The sequence below is a fragment of the Astatotilapia calliptera genome, chromosome 5 (assembly GCF_900246225.1).
Source record: "Astatotilapia calliptera chromosome 5, fAstCal1.2, whole genome shotgun sequence".
NCBI lineage: Eukaryota > Metazoa > Chordata > Actinopteri > Cichliformes > Cichlidae > Astatotilapia > Astatotilapia calliptera.
In genome coordinates this window covers 25,685,239-25,705,958 of record NC_039306.1, presented here as the reverse complement: position 1 = coordinate 25,705,958, position 20,720 = coordinate 25,685,239, and the positions used below count along the sequence as shown (strand labels likewise).

The 20,720-nt window shown below is 41.5% G+C and overlaps 1 protein-coding gene across 4 annotated transcripts in view; it reads right to left on the bottom strand.

Annotated features, from left to right (window-relative positions):
- Positions 1 to 20,720, bottom strand: part of plxna1b (plexin A1b) — a 185,316-nt gene that overhangs the window by 47,671 nt on the left and 116,925 nt on the right. For all 4 annotated transcript variants that reach the window (XM_026168467.1, XM_026168469.1, XM_026168468.1 and 1 more), the window contains exon 10: positions 7,517 to 7,717. In XM_026168467.1, the coding sequence (XP_026024252.1) occupies positions 7,517 to 7,717 (201 nt within the window). The remainder of the gene's footprint in view (positions 1 to 7,516; positions 7,718 to 20,720) is intronic.

Sequence of the window (20,720 nt, the reverse complement as noted above, 5' to 3'; positions counted from 1 at the left end):
TTGTCACTGGAAACTAAAGAATGGGAGGCAGGTGTAGATGAATGAAGGAGATGAATAAAGGTAGGGTGAAGATGGAAAGTAAGGCAGGTAACAATGGGTAAATTCTATGAGAGCCACAGCCTCATAATTGGTCATTTTGAGGGTGTGCTAAAAAAAAAAAAATCCCTTTTGCCCAGGGCAGGCCCATGCCTGGGATATGTATGTAATATGTGGGTTACCCTCTTCCTCTGTTCACAGATTTCTCAAGGTGATCCAAAAACCATTAGTTGACATAACATAACCTTCAACCTACATCATTCTAGTTCTGACATATTCCACGGTGAAGTAAAGTGAAATGTGTGTTTGCCAGCCTAGATAAGACTCGGCATACAGTGGATGTCCAAGTCTTGTCGTACACACCATCAGTCTTTTATATACACACACACACAACTTCTGGGCAGATATAGCTTCCTTATCAAGGATCAAGTGGTAATCCGTCTTAGTTTTGTGTTTGTGTGTACGCATGTGCGTGTGTGCATGTGTACGGTCAGGCGACAGAGAATCAGCCCCTGCTCATAATAGGAGCCTGTTAGCCAGTGCTAATCGCTAATGCTAACAGGATTGGAGCATGGCTGGGCCCAGTTCCCCAGCTTATCTCCAGCACAGACACAATAACGCACATGTGTGCATACCCGTTTGCACACATGCATGCTTCCTTCATTGATGGAAAGAAAAAGAGAGGGGTGGAGGGGAGAAAAATGCTGGGTTGAGGGAAAAATAATGCTGCCATAGTCAATGTTTCTTATTTTTCAGCCTATGCATTAAGCTAGTGTAAGCTTGCTAAAATTCTCCCAGGACAAAAGGCTGATTTTTGGTAGTTGGCAGAAATGTCCAGATTTTCAGTGGCGTCAGACTTTTTCTCCTACCTCAACTTAATGCCATTCTTCTGGTGGCCACTAACTAACTTCTCTGCCAAATAACACATATGTATGTATATGCTGGTCCCATAATGAGGAAATACAGACCACATTTTGATTTGACTCAGTAACTCCAGTAGTTTGCCATCACTGAGCGCACTCTCCATGACATTAACAAAGCTAACAACAAATATGCAACAAATAGAAGACATTAACTGGCATTAAATGACAAACTTTGTTTTTATGCAGCCCTTTGTCACAATATGCAAACAAAATAACATTTAAAGTTTTACACTGTCTCCTCCACTGCGAATTTTTCAAAATGAAGTCAGCATGTGCAAGCCATGCTCTCAGTATTTATTACAAATAAGGTGATGCTGCAACTTAACTTAATGGTTTAATTAATCACAGGATTTCCAGGAAGATTTACCAATTTCTAATATTATATTTTAATGAAAGACTTTAATCTCTTATAGAATGACTTGCTTATAGTAAGGTGCTATTACTGACAATATGTTTATGGTGCTTTAACTGCACAGGCTCATTCTGTGCACATCGATATTTGTAGAACGATGAATTTTCTAATAAAAGGTAGGCATCTTTTGAATGTTTACAAGGAGAAGAAAACTGGTTCTTCTATGGCAGCATACTGTGATCAGAAGGTGTTTGACATGTATGGCCACACTTCAGACAGTCACATGAAAAGAAAAGTGTGCAAATGCTCTCTAAGAGATGTGAAAGTAAGCCCAGGTCTTTTCTCTGGCTTGACCTCCTGATGGTCTCTATTCTCACCAGGGTAATGGCAGGAGAGCCTTGCTATAACAATCCCTTCAGCTTTTCAAATGTCTCTTCAAATAATGATTTAGAAAAAGTGCAGCGCTGCTATGAGACAAAGGATATGTGGAGTAAAGGTTACAAATTGCAGAGATGCAGGGAGACGGAGAGAAATGAGAAATAGATAAGAAAAGTGGGGTGGAGAAGTTGGCATATGCAGATAGCTGTGCTGCAGTTAATTCTTATTTATCCAGGACAGCAGCGTGGGAGCTGTGCTCTTCACCTGCCAGAAGGGAGGAGAGCAAGTGAGCCAGCAACAGGACAGAGATGAAGAGGAAAATGAGGGAGACACACACAGTATGTGAGAGGGAGGTAAAAAAGGGGGCACTGCTGGAGAGGGAAAAAAGAGCACACTATAGGAAGGTCATTGTCTGTTCTTTCTCTCACTTTGAGCTGCTTTAATAGAAGATGGGTCAGCGAGCAGTCAGATAAATGCCAAATAAGCACAGATGAGCAAACACAAGATCTTGTTTAAATATCACAAACTTAAACAGATATGTACACAAGTAATTTGAGCTATAGTAGGAAATCACATGATCAAGACTCATGTTTCTCCCAGCTATAAGATCTACTAAGACAAATACATTAACTTTAAACAACATTGTAACAGATCAGATGAGTCTGGGCTGCCACATGATGATAATCTTTCATCTGCAGCTATCCACAGTAAAACCCAGTGAATGTCTACTGCTTTTTCCCCAAATCCATCCCCACACAATACACACAGAATGTGCAAGCCAATTAAAACAGTGTCAGTGTGTGCTGTGGCTGAGTGCAATGGCAGGTCTAGTGTTTATATCTCATTAAGCTGAGCTAGGCCATGCCAGGCCAGACTGTACTCTGCTCTGCTGCACCAACCCTCCACCCAACAGCACCGAGGCCCTCATTAGCCTTTTCCTGCTACCTTTAGCACTATGTGTGTATGAATATATGTGCATGCTATAGTGCGTTTATATTTTAATTTTTTTAATATGCAATTTAGTACTTTAGTTTTATTGTTCCCATAAAAAGTCAAGAGTTTAGTTTGTATTAGGACTGAGCTTCAGCCCTCTCTCTCTCTTTCTTACAAACACACACACACACATCACAGGGTGTGTGACACCATTAGACCAGTGTGGTTTGTGTTAACCACTCTCCCTGCAGACATGTTTAGCCTCTTCTCTAGACCTCTGTTTTCTCAGTCTATCCATTCATTCATCTATTTATCCATCTTTCTTGTCTGCCATACTTCTCTCATTTCCCATCGGAAGCCAGCAGACAATTTGTCCTCTCCTCAAACTCTCTCACAGTACAGTCTCAATACACCCTTCTTCTTTCACTTCTCCTCCTCCTCATCCATCTTGCACACTGCTCTCTACCTCTCTTTTTCCTGGAAGCTCTGGCTAGAAACTTCCCTTTTGTGTCTTTTCTTTTCCAACCCCGCTCTTCTTTGTTTTCCCCAACACAATCTTCCCCAAATCAGTATGGTTGCTTTCTTCTGCTCTCTTCCTGTATAAGTGAGCTCATATGTGCATACACACACACACTGATACAGGAGCACTGGTCTCCACTGCCCAGCAGCAATTCATCATCATTTTATCTCCCTTAATTGGATGCCATCAGGACCCCTGATACTTCGCATCTCTACTTTAACAAACAGCTGCTCTCTATACACAGAAGCGAAGCACACAGACACACACTCTATCCCAAACTAGATTTTCTCCTCCTGCCCCCATGTCTGCTTTTTTTCTCCACTGGTGAAGGACTGGGAGAAAGAGGGTGATGGAGTGGCCGAGCTGTTTATCAGACAGAAGGTAATGGTGTAAGGCCCGCTCTGATATTATCTGTCCTCTCATTCCTGCCCTCCGGGGAGAAACAAGGAAGAAGGATAAAGAGGGAACTGAGGGTAGGAGAATGGAGACGCACAAATGGACAAAAGGCTAAGAACACATGAAGATAAAAGAACAGAAACAAAAAGTCTTGAACAGTTTGACTCTCGTCTCTCACCCACAACCTTCAAACGACGTCCAGCTGCGCTACATCAGTCTGTCTGACCCAAGACTGCAGTCATTTGTGTGTGAAAGAATTGTGTGTACATGTGTTTGTTGCTCCAACGACCCCTCTGGCACTATGAGCACAACTTCCCAGCCCACAGCTCAGCATCCTATTGGCCTTTGTACCTTAACCGAAGCCCCTGATTGGATCACACACAAGGAAGCTGTCTGGACCGGGTCAGAAAACCGGAAGGCACCAATGTAGACACCAGCTTGTTGGTTTGGTCGCTGCTGACCGGAGTTAACTGCTACCATAAGGCATAGCGGATGGCTCTGTATGTGTCAGTAGTAATGTGGGCTTGTTTGGCACTAATAAATACGAATAGGACACTTTTTTTCTTCTTATAAAATGATCAGCATTTTTCTCTAATTAACTTGCAAATGGACTTCTGACAATCTGCCATTTCACCAACTTTCACAGGTTCCTAAAGAATAAATGCTGAATTACTTTTGGCTATATACCCAACTTCAAAAGTTAAAAATGTAAAGCAGAAATTAGAGCTCTGAGCAGTGTTTTTAAACCCTTACTCTAAATGCATGACTCTTCAAAGTCTTAACACCATGAAGACAAAGGCTTGTTTCGTGTCCCCTCTTGCAAAAGAAAACCGTTTTCCAATATTGCATTCTTTCTCTGGTCTTATGATATGCTTGCTCTTTCCCCGTTGGGATCAGCTGGTATGTACAGTAACCTTATACAGAAATACCACAGCACCAATATTTTCTCCCATGAGCAGATATGGAAAGTCAATACCCAACAAGGTTAGCATAGAGCTGAAGTTACACTATCATATATCATGTCTGCCACATATGCAGTTGGATATTGACAGCCTCCTGTTAGGAGATACAACGCAAGAGCATTGAGTTATTATGGTCACTGTAAGAGCAGTAAGGTATGGGAAACTAAAGTTTAAACATTATCCGACTGTGGATGTCTTGAATATCCTGTGGATAGTTATTTCTTTCGGATAGTCTGATGATATTGTATAAAAGAAAGGAGAATGAGTTTTGGCCTCAGGAGACACTTTTGAGCTGATTTTCTCTCTTACAGCTTCTCATCTCATTTTCCCCCTCTGTTCTTTTCAATATCACTCTCCCTCTCACTTTTCTCCATTCATCTCACCTGAAATTGTCAACTACGCACCAATTTCCCTAGTCCACGTTGCCTTCTCCTATATTCTTTTTCCACTGATTTGTAGTTGTACCACTCTTTTTATCCCTTCTCCTTTCATCAACATTTCCCACCTTCACGTATACTGTCCACTCTGTACTTCCTCTTCACTTTACAGAAATTCTCAGCACACGTCTCATCTCAGCCCTCATCTTCACCTTTTCTAAGTAATGTGTCTCATATGGCACTTGCTGTGGATCTCAAACAAAAAGCTATATTGTGGATTATGCAGCGCTTGTGTTTATCACACTGATCAGCAAGTGTAATGCCCCTTACAGTCTTCTTCTGGAACTGCACATCCAAACACACTCATGCATAGCTACCCGGGGATCCGTAGCCTAAGGAATATAGAAGCATGCAGATGTGCACACATGAACAGACACTGATCGACCCCTATCCTCACAGCTGTATGCCTGCAAGCTGAGGCAGCAGTGTGCGCACAGTATAACAGATAAAGTCTATTTCTACTGCAGAACCATTCATGATTTATTGAGTTGGTTCTGAACACTGTCAAAGTAAGAACAATCACGGACGGGTGCTTGCAGAAAGTAGAGATATAAAGGTCTATAAATAGATAAACTAATATTTAAGACCCGCTTCTTCCAAAATGCCGCTCCAGAGCTATAATAAGACTCTCAAAGTAATAATTCATGACACATAATTAAACTCTTAATCTTGAGCCAGTATGAATTATGCCCTAACTGCAAGTTCATGCAGCTGGCACCTTTTTCCTACTCTGAAACTAAATATGGATGCATGCACACTAGATGAACACGCTACATCGATATCTGGCCATACAGTCAGGATGCCACTGCTATTTGCTAACAGGGGCTAAGTGTTGACAGTCCCACGCTAATTACTGCTAGCATGTCTGCTTTGTGGACATCAAATGGAGAAATTCAGCTTTTGGCTGAGGCTAGGCTTTGCTGTTGATTAACACTGGCCTTGCAGCTACAATAAACAGTCAATAAACAAGCATCTCTGTGGAGAGACAAGCCTTGCGTTAGGTAATTAGCCCTGCCTTCACAAACAACTGGCTAGCGTGTGCCAACACCTAAAGACTGTCCGTCGATACAGACAGAATCAAACACTGTGCTAGCCGTCACAGCAGCTACACATCAAGCTATACAGCTAAACAGAGACTACTGCTACCCTGTACTCTAAATGTGTCTGCCAGTGTCTGAATTCCTGTGGCAATCTGTGCCTATTATGACCAGTTGCTGCTAATTGAGAAGTGAGTAAGTGCTAAATCTTATTAGGCAGAGACATCCTGAGGTTTCTACTGTCTCTGAATCTATTTTCTTCCAAGTGTGTTATTGTGGCAGCTAAACATCCTCATGTAAAACTAAATTAACAGCAGCAGCTCTAATGGCATCGTATATCTTAGGATGGAATCAGACACGAACAGAAACAAGTAGCAAAAGTGAACTTATGAGAGACGAGGGAGATGGAGTGAGAAAAGTAGGGAAGAGCAGGAAGAAGAAAGAATGACAGTCAGTGGGAGGAAGAGAGACAGGGAGAAAGATGGGCTCTACAGACACAGAGGAAGGGAGAGGGAGAGGTATAGAGTCGAGGTGTAAACATGATCAATCCGCTCCCAACTAGCTTCAGAGACAGACTTCCTCTTCACATTTTCAGCCTCAGTGAAGCGCGACGCTAGCTACCTCTTATCTGTCATGCTAGTTTGAAGCCTCACAAACACACACACACACACACACACACACACACACACACACACACATATATTTATATATATATAAAAATATAAACACACAACCACATTTCAACACATTGGACAGGCATGGGCCTACACGCAGAAACACTTCAACCTACCAGCAAACGCTCTACACTTATTAAAAACTTCTGCAAAGAAACAAAATACTCCTTTAGACTGCTTTAATCTGGAAGACACCAACCAACTAACCACTCACCCCTATCAGACAAAGCCATGAATAAATAAAAAAAATAAATAAATAACAGAAGCATTGGGGGGAAAAAACAAAACACTATGGCTGACCATCGTACCTGATCAATAATTTATATATTACACATCAGCCATGACAATCTGTTATGATCTGGACCAGAACAGGAAATGCCTCATTATAAATTTGTATTAATTCAAATGTAAACACTTGCCGTCACAATATCTAATTGCTAACTATCAATTCTATAGTATTACATCATTTATTTTGATCAAGACTATGCTAGTGTCCAAGTAATGCACGACATCTATCAGGACAATGAGCACATTAGTGTCTAGATAGCCATTACCTGTAGGAGACCATTATTTAACCTTGGCCAAGTCAATGCCCGCACTGGGAGCATGATTTAGATACCTAGTTGCATTGATTAGGTCAAAAGTAACAGTGCTTAATGGTTATCCTTCTACTCTGTGTGCAGTTCTTGCCCTGTTCAGTGTTCAGGAATTTTGGCTGCTTTTATTTTACAAGTGAGCGACAGAAATCCCCCCCCCCCCTTTCAAACTGTTAGTGTACATCACAACACCTGCTTTGTTTTTCACCATTAACATCGCTTCATTCAGCTTGATTGCATAAAATAAATACATTCAATCTCTCCATACTAACCGCAGTTTTCTGGCACTGGATGGAGGTGCTGTTGAATCGCAGTGCAGGCACATTGTGGATCTCCCCCTGGATGTGGAAGACGCACTCATAGTTTCTCTGTCCAGACTGGGGCTGTGGCAGGTTCTTTGCAGCTAAGGTGATTGGCTTTGTTACCCCGACAGGGATGTATATCTGGGTTGACGGCAGAATCTGAGGGCAATCCTGTGAAAAACAAATGTGGGGAAAATAAATGCTTAACTTTTACACCCAAGACAAGACCGTTAAAGAATAAAGAGAGTCAGATAATTCCACAAAGTCAGAAAGGCATGCAAACAAGAAGTGAATAACAGCAAGATAAGAGCTGGGATGACAAAATATATCATTTGTTTGCTGTTAACAGCTGAAGAGGCAAGAAGGCCGAGGCTTGCGTACCGTATTTGCCTTCATGCCAGATTTCCCATAACACGCTCTAGTCTAGAGTCGCGCTGTGATGCACTGTTCACGTGCTGTATGCTTGTGCAACACTCCTGCTGGCCTTGCACCAGATTAATGCTGTACAACAACATTAGAGCAAAAAGCTTTTTGTCTATAGCTCATAAACTATTATCTACCAAGTAAAATTACTCGCATCACAATGGTGTAACATTGTTTTGGCACGAGGATGCGCTCCAGCGTATTATATCCATGTGTGGAATGGAGTAATGAGCTCATGAACTTGTGTTCAGCCTGTCTGTGTGAGTGTGTGCGCACGCTCTCACGGTGATATTGGCCAGAGCTGAATGTCTTGTTTGGATCATCTGGAAGTAGCCCATCCACTGGCTTACATCACTGCAGTACACAACCCCAGAGGGTGTGTGTGTGTGTGTGTGTGTGTGTCCTTCCATAGATGTGTAAGACAAATAGGTTTCTCAATATGCAATTGGACTAATTAAGTATGGTCGCATGTGTTTGCTGAACAAGAAGTAGATTGGGCAGTCTGCTCAGTATGTAATGTTCCCTAGATATGCATTTGTGCATGTGCTGGAAGAAATGAAGTCATTAGAGTGTTCATGCCACGATCTGGCACTGATGCAGATCCTGTCAACAGTTAGAATGAGAGCCAGAGAAAGAGCAGGAGGGTGGGTGACAGATCCTAAAAAACATGACTTAAAACTTGGGTGGAACCATCCCACCCCGTACTCTGCCTCTTGAGCCAAAAGGATAATAAACCAGATCAGTGCTGACAAATCACAAATTTTACAACCTAGAGACACTGTAAAGTAACTCAAATTATAAGAGACATGTGCAGATAGAGAATGCAAACTGGACTTCTTTCAGAAGGATAAAAGGCCCTAAAACAATGGATTAAGATTCAGAGTGTTCCTCTAAAAGTATTCATTTTAGATTTCATAGTAGCAGCAAGATAGTGCAGCTCTACAGAGCAACACACTCACGCTGACAAGTCCAAAGGCAAGAATAAGATACACTAAGGGGAAAGGAAAGCACTGACCAGATCCTTGTAAAATATTCACAATACACAGCCTCTCCTTCACTTCTTGTTGTTTCTTTAAGCAGATAGCTGGCTCACTGTCAGTGATTTTTTCTTTCCCCTCCTCTAGCTGTAGCTATTATACATTAGAAGCTACAGCATGTCCCCAGGGCCTGAACACAATGCTGGAGTTTGTTCATTAGCCTGCTTAGCCCTGGCCTTGTGTGTCTGATCACACACAAACACATGAACAACACATAATGAGAGAGGGGAATACTATAGTAGGAAGAAGCGGGTTGCTGAAGACCTGATGTATAATCAACTAGGAAGAAGGCGGCGGGTGTGGGGAAGATTGGTGTGCAGGGAAAATGGATGGTGTAGAAGGAGGGAGTGAAGTAGGGAATGGAGGAAAGAAAGGAGAGGAAAGAAAGGAAACAGCAAGAACCAGAGGAACCAGTTTAACTGGGGAGCGAGCATCAGGAAAAGAAAGCTGAGTAGTAAGAGAAGCAAAGGAAAAAAGGAAAGGAGAAAAAAAGGATATGAAGACTGAATAAAGAGGGATCAAAAGGAAATAAAAAGAAAAATAATACAAGAATCAGGAAATGACAAATATTCAGGTAGAATGCCTGAATCCCTCTGCATCACTTCGATCTCTTTATCACACATTCATCCAGCATCATCCACACCATGTACCCAAGCCCCATGACAATGTCCTACTTAATTAACTGCCTAGAGTATCTGAAAACACTTGAAAATTGATGGAAGGGTAGAGACAGAGCGAGCGGCAGAAAGAGGAGAGAGATGATGCGGTTTGAAGTCTGCTTCAGAGGGGGAAGAAATGCTCATGTCAAAAGCCGTGGGCTTGCATTGTCCAGGGAGCCACAAGAGAGAAAAGGAAAGGTTTCAGTATCCTGCTGTTAAAGCTAACTAGTAGAAGCCAATGTGTTAGAAGCTAACATAGCCTGTAGGACAAGCTGCAGCTAGCCAATGTTTTATTTATCCGTCTATTGAATTTGTGTCAGCAGAACGTTTTTTCTACCAGTCGTCATTATACTGCCCTTTGCTTCTTTCAGTCTTCTGTATTAAATTCTAATAAAAAGCAAAACAATTATTTAATAGGTTAAAATATAATAATAATAACAATAATAATAATAATAATAATAATAATAATAATAATAATACACAACTTTTTTCCTCTTTGGGCATTTTAAGGGTGTCAATGCAGAAAAATAGAAGAAAATTCAATTAAGTACTTTGTTCAAATACAAGCTGATGGTGCTTTCGAGACACAATGGAAAGGAGTTCCGGGAGAAAAAGAGAAAGGAGGTAGAAGGCAGGAAAAACAGGACATTGTGGGAAAGAGAGCAGGATAAAGAAGAAAGTGCTCTGCAAGGAAAAACTATTCCATCAGTTTTTGTGACAGGTGCCAAAACAGTTCAAAGCTTGCATTAGGGCTACAAAGTGCAGGGTGCACCGAAACAATATTTCACTGGGGGGGATTCGTTTGAAGCTGAAAGAGATCTTTTTTTTTTTTCCTTTATTTCCTTCCTTTTCCTGACTTCTCGAACTTCAATTCATCTGTGAAGGCGGATACTGTGGCTTTATTGGCTAGATATGACATGTAAAAAATGTAAGCATCTGCAGTCTTTTTGTACCTACCTGCACACATGTTTTATGTTGCATTTGCAAATTTTATTCAATAGATGATCGAAGGCTGATTTGAGTTCGTCTTTACACATAAATGCTTCACACCAGGAACTGTTTGCACAGAACAGCAGCTCGCTTCATCATAAGGATCACTTAATCTCACTGTAGTGTAACCACGGTAAAGTCGCATGCGCCCGTGAAGTGGAAAAGATGCCTGAAGGAATGCGCGCCACAGATGGTTTCTCCAAAAGAGAACACAGCACAAAAACATCTGCTCAATCTTAAGATTTTGATGACTGTCTTTGCATTCTGACATCTTTATAAGTATTTTTAAAAACAACAGATGTAGATAGTGTAACAGAAAACCCCTTTGCCAAATTTAACTCTTTTCTTCTGACTGTACTAATTATGACAATGTCAAATCCTCCCACACTGACTGGACTGTGCTCTAGGAGCATGTACCTGTGTTTTTGAGAATAACAACGAGTGTCGATGTTGCAAAGTGTGTGTGTTTTTTGATGGCTGAAGTCCAAGTCTGCAGCTTCTGTTAAAGTAGCCGGAGGGCTTTCCTCACCTCTTTGTATTTGTTTTCCCTCAAAGGCCCCTGTTAGCTTTGCTGCCTGAGGCTAGTCCCACCACTCTTTTACAGTAAAGGAATATATAATTATATAGACGGTAATATTTAATTTAATTGTATTTAATAAAGACGGGGTCATTAAAAAATGCTACTGCAGAAGTAAGTTTTGAGTGCAAGTACTCAAACTGCCATTCCAGTTCCAGCTCAATCTAATAAATTCCTTCATTTTCAGTGCTCTGATATTTACACGCTACGTCTACCACACCAAATGAGAAAATATACGAGAGAAAAAAATTAATAAAACCAGTGTTCGGCAGGGAAAGGAGATAATCTCTTCTTGCAGGTGAGCAAAACACCTTTTAACATCCGCCAAGAGCAGATAATGAGACAGTCGGCAGGAAAGTGCGCATGTCTGTGTGTTCATGCAGATATGTTGAAGGTGAGAGATTAAAATCAAGACTTCGACGGGGTGGTGTGAAAGGAGAGAAAAAGAAAGCGAGCGCAGAGTGGGAGGATGAAGGCAAAAGTCAGTGTGCGGCGCTATATAAATAAATAACTGTATTAAAAAGCCAAAAGAGTTCTGAAGGCTGTGGCATAGCCTGACAAGATATAAATTAATAAAGCTCCAAAAACACTGCGCATATGTAATGAGGTGGATGTCTGGTCGTTTTTTTAAAGCCCCCCCTAGTCTCTCTTAGCCCCCACCCCCTGCATCCATCCATAATTAATTAGCTGCCTCTGTGATGTGGGGACTATAGATCAGGGAGGAGAAAAAATAACACGCTAAATTATGAAGTAAAGCGATATGGGGAACCCGGGGGAGAGATGAGATGGCATAGATGGTCACACAGGAGCTGAGGGGGGGCACACTGGTAAAATAACAGGGACAGTGTGTATGTGTGCATGTAAGTGTGTCCATGTGTGTCAGTCACGAGGGGGGCAGACAAAAGGGTATATGGAGAGTGTTGGACGCCCACCCCCCTGCCGGCTGTCGACATGGCCCCCAGGGTTTCTGACAGAGGTCTCACATCGCAAACCAAAGAGCTGCAGCCTTGAACTTCAGAGTCCCATTTATCCTTTAGTTCAATCCACTATACATTAATAAATAGCACTGGGTGGATCACACATTTTAGCAGTGTGAAAATTGCACCATTAAAACTGAAGGTTAACATCTTAAACAAGTAACCTTTGTTGAGGGCCACCCACCTCCAGTCAACTAATACGTAATGCTGAATAATTAAAACATAAACCACAGTCACATTGTTATATTATCCGTTTAACTGTATTTGCAGCTGGAATTTCAGCGTTTTAATATCTGTGCCACCAAAGATCATATACAGCCATACAGCATCGTTATGTTCCAGAAAGATAAATACCCAGACACAAAACAGAACACAGGTGGTAAAATTAAACATCAACAGTGCAGTACGATGACGCCAAATCAACAACAGAATCACTTACAAAAGATTCTACGGGTGGAAATGTGATAACAGTACTATAATATACTGCGGTGGTTACTGATTAGACTACATTGTTCTTTTCATCTACATGAATTGTTTAATGCTTAATAACTGATCATTTAAAGACATATGAATGGTTTTCAGGTTTAAGAAACAGCTTTTTAAATGAGATTTGGGGGAATTTAAACCACATTGTTAATTGAAGCTCATTCCTTAATTGATGTAAGCCACGTAACACCATGCCATGACATGTCATACATCATATTGTCATTTCAAGGACCACATAGTCTCTTGCTCCCTTGTCTTCTGTGTAGCAGCTGGCTTGCAGCCATGTGCTTCTTTAAATGAGTGTGTGTGTGTGTGTGTGTGAGTGTGTGAGTGTGTGTGTGTGTGTGTGTGTGTGTGTGTGTGTGTGTGTGTGTGTGTGTGTGTGTGTGTGTGTGTGTGTGTGTGTGTGTGTGTGTGTGTGTGTGTGTGTGAGAGAGAGAGAGAGAGAGAGAGTGTCTTTGTGCATGTACTAGTTTTGGACTTTGGACTCATACTAGTAAGGAAAAAACATAAGATCCATTAGGTCTGAATATAAAGACCAGAAGGAGAGTGCACAGGCATATTAAGCCTTAAATCTACAAGCCATTAAGTACACAATGATACAATTACTACAACACATGTAATATATGACACCCAGAGGTGCAAGTATTATTAAAAGTGAATAAAACGGAACATCTCCATAAGCTGCAGGGTGTGGTTCATATGCGGAAGCACGTGTGCACACAAAGTTGATGCGAGCTTATTAGCAGGCAGAAACCAGAAAGATGTTCTGTGACCAGACAGACACCTACTGTGGGGGGGAGGGAGGGAGAGAGACTGTGGGGGAAAGAGTGGAACAACTTAATAAGGCAGCAACATGTAGAACAGAGCAGGAGCGAGGGAAGCAGAGGAAGAAAAGGGACTTTGAACCTTGAAAGGGACTATGAGATTGTCTGCCCACGCCCTGCTTTCTTAGCAGAGCAGCGATGTAGGGAGGAAGACTGAGAGAGAGGGAAATAAGGGGATGAGCGCAGAGGAATGAAGGAGCAGAGAATGGAGAGTTTAATTTAAAGTGAGATGCCAGAGAATGTGTGATATAAATGTAATTCAACATGGATTATCAAAGTCTCACAGAGCAGATGCTTGACTGAACCTACCTACATACATGATCCTCCTATGCTGTGCAAACACACGCACACTCAGACTGCTTTGATGTAACACCCAAGCAAACATACATGTTGATTTCATCTCCTAATCCCTCATCCTTGACTTACAAGAAAGCTGCCAAACCTACACAGTTTATCCCCTCGACACACATGGCGCAGTATGCCATAAAACAATAAAAAGCAAGAATGTGTGAATATTTTTTTGAGAGCACATCCTTTATTTTTTTTTCTCCTTATGGATTTTCATAGAGTAGAGGGGGAGGGGTGGGGGCGCTTGGCACCCCGTTATCATTCTAACCCAGATATGTCAGCAGCAATCAAACCTTGTGCTTTTCAGCTTTTCAAAGACAAGCTTTGATTTTAGAGGTAGATACGCTCTCCTGTCTCCTGCCTCATGCCTCTTCTCTGAAGACAGCACCATAATTCAGCAAAAGGATAGACTAAAACTGACTTTTGTTTTCCAGATTAAGTGGATGAGCAGACCAATATTATCTCATTTCTAATTTTGTTTGCAGATTCCCTTAATGATTAACCCTGATCAGCTTTGTTACCATGATTTACACATTTATGATCTTAAAGAAGCTGGTCATTAAGAATCCAAAGTGCAAAGGTCTGCTGATAAATTTGGAACTGAACAGTGTACCAACACACTTTCTGCACATTCCTTAAAAGGGTAAAATAGTATAAAACAAGTCTAATAAATCAGTCAAAATTAAAGAGAAAAGTCAAAACAATTACATTTGTCTTTTAGCTCACATATGTAACTAATCAAATCGTCAAAGAAATGTTTCCACCCCCAAAATGTGCTGAATCATGTAAAACTGGCAGCATAAGGTGAAGGTTTACTTCAGATCTAATGACGTCTGACTATCGTAGTCTTAAATCAAACTACATGAATTCTACACTTTGTTTTTATATGATTTTATGTGATTTCCCCCCACGTATTTTGATGCCAGCAAGGGTGAGGACTTGATCAGTGCTTCTAATCAGATCCATAACAATGGAACAAAGAGCACTGTGCGAACAACCTCCCCTTAGGCCAATTTTCAAAGAAAAGGTAGGTTAACAACCCTGCTGCTGAAGTAAGGATGGCATGCAAAAGCAGCTAGGAGATTAAAAAAATTAATATACATAAACATATTCTTTATTTATAGAGCTTTGTGTTTTAAAATAACGTCAAGGTTCAAAAGGTTAAAAAAATAACTCTCCATCTTTCTGAAGCTTGTATGTAAGTGCATCACTGTCCATCTTGAGTTTCTATAGGAGTGCAATAGTGTCATGAAATGGAGGCTGGAATAAAAATCAGTGAGAGCCACTTTACTAAAACAGCACAGTGAAAAGCCCAACATGACAGACACAGTTAGCTGGTCTTGTGAGACTGGGCGACTCAGCACGCTACCGGATTTTATTTCCGGCCTCTCTTTCTCTATGCCTCTCCATCCCAGCAGGCAGTTAGCGTTTCTCAATCACAATCGCTCTCCTTTTCTGATCTGCCTGCACTTCGGAGTTTGCTTTTCCTTCAGCTCACTTTACTGTGTTACTACTCCAACTGCTGACATCTCCTTCCTTCAGTGACTCTGTATTTATTTCTTCTATCCTGTCTTTGACACACGCAGGGGTTGATGGCGAAAATGCAATATTCATCTGTGTTCACCATTAGGCAGGCTGGCTGTGAGGGCTGCGGAAATGAAGATTTAACACAGCCTGAATAATTGAACCACTGGGACATGTGACTGACACAAAGAAACACACTGGCACAAAGACAAACACTAATCCACGCGTGCTGCAAACCCCTGTGCATCTATCATGTCATATTCCTATGAGTGTGCCTATGTGTCCATTCCTGTGAATCTTTACTTCACACCTACTCTTCATTTAGCTTTCACTTGTATTGTATTCAGTGCTGCAGCTGGTGTGCTAGCACAGCTGGGGTGATACCTGCAGCATCAGTGTGCTTTGTCGTCTGTCGGCGAATTACATCAAGGAGAGAATTCTTCACATTTTCTCAATGTCGTATGAGGATGAAGACTTTTCAACCAAATACACCAATAACGTGCTATTAATACTCGCTTAACACAAGCTGCATTTGCTAAACTTCTCCCTCTTCCATGAATAAAACTGTCTTTGTGCAGTTGTCTACTACACGAAAGTCCACCCAGCCTCCCCGCTTCTACTGAGCCTGATGGATGGTGCAACGCAGTGCAGAAGTCATAATGGAAGCTTTGAGCAGAGATCCTGAAAGAACATTAGGGGGAAGAAGAAAAAAAAGCTGGGATTTGGGAATGTTACGACTAAAAACAGCCACAGACAGGCAAAGATTAAGCATCTGGGATGTATGGATCTTACTGTATGTGACCAATCGTCCAAATACAGTAACACCCAGAGCAGAGCCTCATTTCCAACACTATGATTAGGACGCTAGGAACTAGGAAAACTAGAACAACACACACATGCAGAGTGCTGCAACTTTAATGAAGGGCTGAATTGGATGACCATGGATGTATGAGAGAATCTACCAAAACACCTGATACAATCTCACACTGATTTCCCTGAGGGGCAAAATGCGGTTACTAACTGTTGGAAGTTTCCTCGGGAGCCTCACAAAGAAAAAAAAACAAAAAACAAACAGAAGAGCTAGAGGACTGAAGCTGTTTGAAAAGCTAAAGAAGGTGCACTGCTACCAAACCAAACCAAGAGTTAAACATTGGACGGTCATGGTCTGACGATGCTCCATCTGGCAAAGAAGCTGTGGTTACTTCAGCCCATCGCCTCCACTTCCTCTCCATGTTCCCCGTCTTTCCCTCCCTCTCCCTTCCTTCCCTCCAACTTTGGAGAGCATTTGGAAAATAAATTGCGTCACTCTGAATGTAATCTGCTGCTCGTTACAGCCAGACTTTCTCTGTTTAACTCCCTGCCCTTGTCTCTGTTTCTTTACATTTTCCCCCCTCTACTCGTTCTGTTTGCATCTGGTCTCAATTACAGCACCTCTAGTCTGCCTTTGGTTTGTCTCTGGTGAAATATATGCACAATTGAAAGTGCTGCATTGTTTTGGAGAACTGCATGAGGGATATTGCATTCCACCTCCACCCATTTCCTAATTTATTTGCTCCCTCTTCACAGCATTGTTTATATTTTATTAAATATGGCTTAGGCACGTCTCCTCATACTGAGCAGAAACTCACATGTGGGGGTGTGTTTATGCAAGTTCAGCTATGAGCTACATGGTGCACTGAGGTGGAGAGAGGAATTCAACAGAATAAAAAGGGAAATTAGGTATTGCAACAGATGAGCAAGTAAAGAAAGACAAACGGATCTGCATGAAGGAACAGTATGGGTAAAGGAGGGAGAAAAGGGAAAAAAGGAGTGTACATAGAGGAGAAAACAGATATTACTAACAGATTAATACACCAGGATGGAGCGATACAAAGCAAAAAAAAAAAAGAAAGAAAAGAAAAAGATGGATATTATTCAGCCAGTCTTTTCTCCACCTCACCCATATAACCCCTGCAGCCCTGTGCTGCTGGTTGTGCTCTGTCCTGATAAGAGCCAGTGACAGTCACACACAAACACACACTAAAGCAGTATAGTCAAACATGCATATATATCCATGCACCAGGCAAGGTGCCTCAAGCAGCCTTGGCCTATGGCCTAGTGTGTGTGTTCTGCTCAGTGTCTGAGCACCAGCCAGGGCAAACACAGAGTGCCAGAATGTCACCGTCCGGGGCCTCACACCTCCATCACAAATAACCCCATCAGCCATTGTGTGTGTGTAAAAGAGAGCGTGAAAACAAACATTAAGCATGTGTTTCTGTGGCTGTTTAAGAATGTGGGAGCAGGCTGTATGCTTTAAGTGTATTTGGTTAAGAGCGTGTGAGGAAAAGCCATCACTTGAGAAAATGTGTCACTGTATTGTTGCACTTTGTTCAGAGAGCAGCCGATATGCAGCATCTCTTCTTAATCGCTGGTCAGTGTGTCACAGACTAACATTTGAGTAAAGTGTTTGTTAATGTGTCTCCTACCACCACTGCTCTGTTTCGATATGCACAGTGCCCACACTTATAGCACATAAACACATCAATATGTGTTAATAGAATATCTTACCATTTTCCCCACATGCACACCCCTATTTTCTTCATCTCACCTCTCTTGCAGATGTACAGAAAACCACTTATTTAGGACAGTAAAAAAAAAAAAAACTGGTACAGCTTAAATTTTGCTTCACCTATCCAGAAACAGTGCAGGCTCTCTTACACGTTTTCTGGCAAAATCTAATCCGACCTTCCTGTTCTCGAGTGTGATCAGCAGTTTGCACCTTGTTGTAAACTCTGTGTAGTTCACTTCATTCACGAAGGTGTGTCTTGATTGTAGACTTGGATGATGACATGCCGGCCTCCTCAAGAATCTTCTTAACTTGACTACATGTGGTGAAGGTGCTTCACCTCAAAAACAAGTTCAACAATTGTAAGCAACTCCAGATTTTTTTTCTGTCCAACTTATCTTCAAATAATGAGGGAACAGGACTCACCTGCTATAAACCTGCTTGACAATCAACAGTTAATGCACTACTTTTGTTAAAACTCTTGAATTGAAGCTGAAAGTCTGCATTTCCATCACATCTTGAGTCTTCATTCATATTCACTCTGATGCCATACAAAGTCAAAATTACAAAAATCCTGTTATTGTCCAAATACCTATGGGTCCTAACTGAATGCATTATTCAGGATCAGTGATTTAAGTCAATGCTGGTTAGCTCCCAGACAGAAAATAGCCTCGTGAATTGGTCCATTTCATTTTTTCCCCCCTTTCTCCATTTTTAGTGTCCAAAATGGATCAGACATTAAATGAGTATTGCACGGGCACAGAATACTAGCACTCACTGCTATCTCTAGCTATATACTTAGCATGCACGTGCGGCAGAACTACTGATCTACTCATCTAACGCTCACTATAAAAGCACACATTTCCCAAAATTCACGCACATTACTAGATGAGGGAAAAAAAGACTTTTGGGTTAAAAAGCAGCAGCCTCGTACCCACAAATCTCAATCAAGTTAACCACCTCCTTGATTGCTCGAGTGAGACTGAGCCTTGCTTTGCAGCAAAATAAACACGTAAGTATGTCTTAACATACCTGAGCCCAGCCACCCCTAACCTTGCCTGGCACTCATCAAGGCTCACAATAACAGTTTATTTCCATGGGTGTGGAGAGGAGAGGAGAGGAGAGGAGAGGAGAGGAGAGGAGAGGAGAGGAGAGGAGAGGAGAGGAGAGGAGAGGAGAAATAAAGGAAGCAATCAAGTTCCTCAACAAATGAGAGGAGACAAAGAAAGTTAAAATTCCTCTAGAAGAAACAGGAAATAATTCATCAAGGAGACCTTCTTCTTTCCTCCCTCTCCAGCTTTTTTTTGTTTGTTTCTAGAATAAAGTAACTCCTACTCCTCTCCCGCAATTTTCCGCCCGAATGCTCCTTAATTTGAGGATTTGTTTGTTGTGCCATTGGAAGCATTGTTGATTCATGCATATTTGATTTGGAAATGTCACTCATTATATTTATTTCCTCTCTGCTTACTCTGTCTTTGCCTCACTTTGCTCCCTCTTTTGACACAGTCCATTCACAAAAAAGAACAACACTTTCACTCTTTAGTTGGCTTATTCAAAACCTTTTAGCAGGATTTTCATTCTTTAAACTTGTTTATTTATTTATTTATTTACTTTCTCCCATCACAATGTAATTTGGTGGAACAAATTACAGATGGATGAGATAGCACTGGAGTGCTGGTTTTGTGAGAACGCAAACTAAAGTGTGTGTGTGTGTGTGTGTGTGTGTGTGTGTGTGTGTGTGTGTGTGTGTGTGTGTGTGTGTGGGGTGGGGGGGGGGGGGTCCCGCATTGGCAACAAACCCATCCTCTGGTTGCCATGGTAACAACATTTAGAAATCGTCAGATGATAGGATGAGGGGGAAAAAATGAAGAGAATTAAGGTTATAGAAAAAGAAATCTTATGTACACCTGTCTCAATTTTCTTTTAAATACTTAAAATAATGGTGCTTGTTTTTTGTTTTATTGAAACAGTGGTTAAAAAAAGGGAACTTCATTCGTTTTATGTCATGCTTCGACTTGTGATCAGCTACCGTCTAGTGAGTAGAACTCCACTTACACCACAGAGTCAGATGGGCTCCCATCAACCCTGTGTAAACGCTTCTATCTGATTTCTATCTGCCTGAAAATGAGTCTTATCCAGTCCTATCTACTGTGTGTGAGAGTGTTAAAGGTCTGAGTAAAATGCCTGCCATCAGGAGAGCAGATTTCACTCTTATGTTTAACACTGCTTTTTGTATTCAGGATGAAGCTAGAGCATAAAAGGAAACAAAAAGGGATTGTCGGGTGTCTAAATTAGGGGTGCAAGCATATTTGAACACAAACACCCATCCCTGATGTCATGCAATCCCAAGAGGTAAAACCATGAGGTGGATAAGAAAGCGAGGTAAAAATCTCTGTAGTCCTTTCCTTTTTTTTTTAAGCAATGTATATTTTGTACAGCTAGCACAGAAAAAATGGATGAGAAAAAAAAACATGTGGAGACTGAGCATCAAAGTGGAGATGAGGTAGAGAGAGAAGGACCTGGAGAGGAGAAGGATAAGCCTAGCCTACAGGAAGAGCTGTACTTGTTGGGGCACTGAGAGCGCAACTAATGGATAAGGCAGCTAAGAGAAGGATGATGAATGACTTTGTGAATATGTATCTACATGTGTGTGTGTGTTTGTTGTAAGAATGTTTATACTTCGGTTGGATAAAAGACAAAACAGTACTTGTGTGTTTATGCTGTGTGTATGTGTGTGTGCGTCTGTGTGTGCGTGAGAGAGAGAGAGAGAGAGAGAGAGAT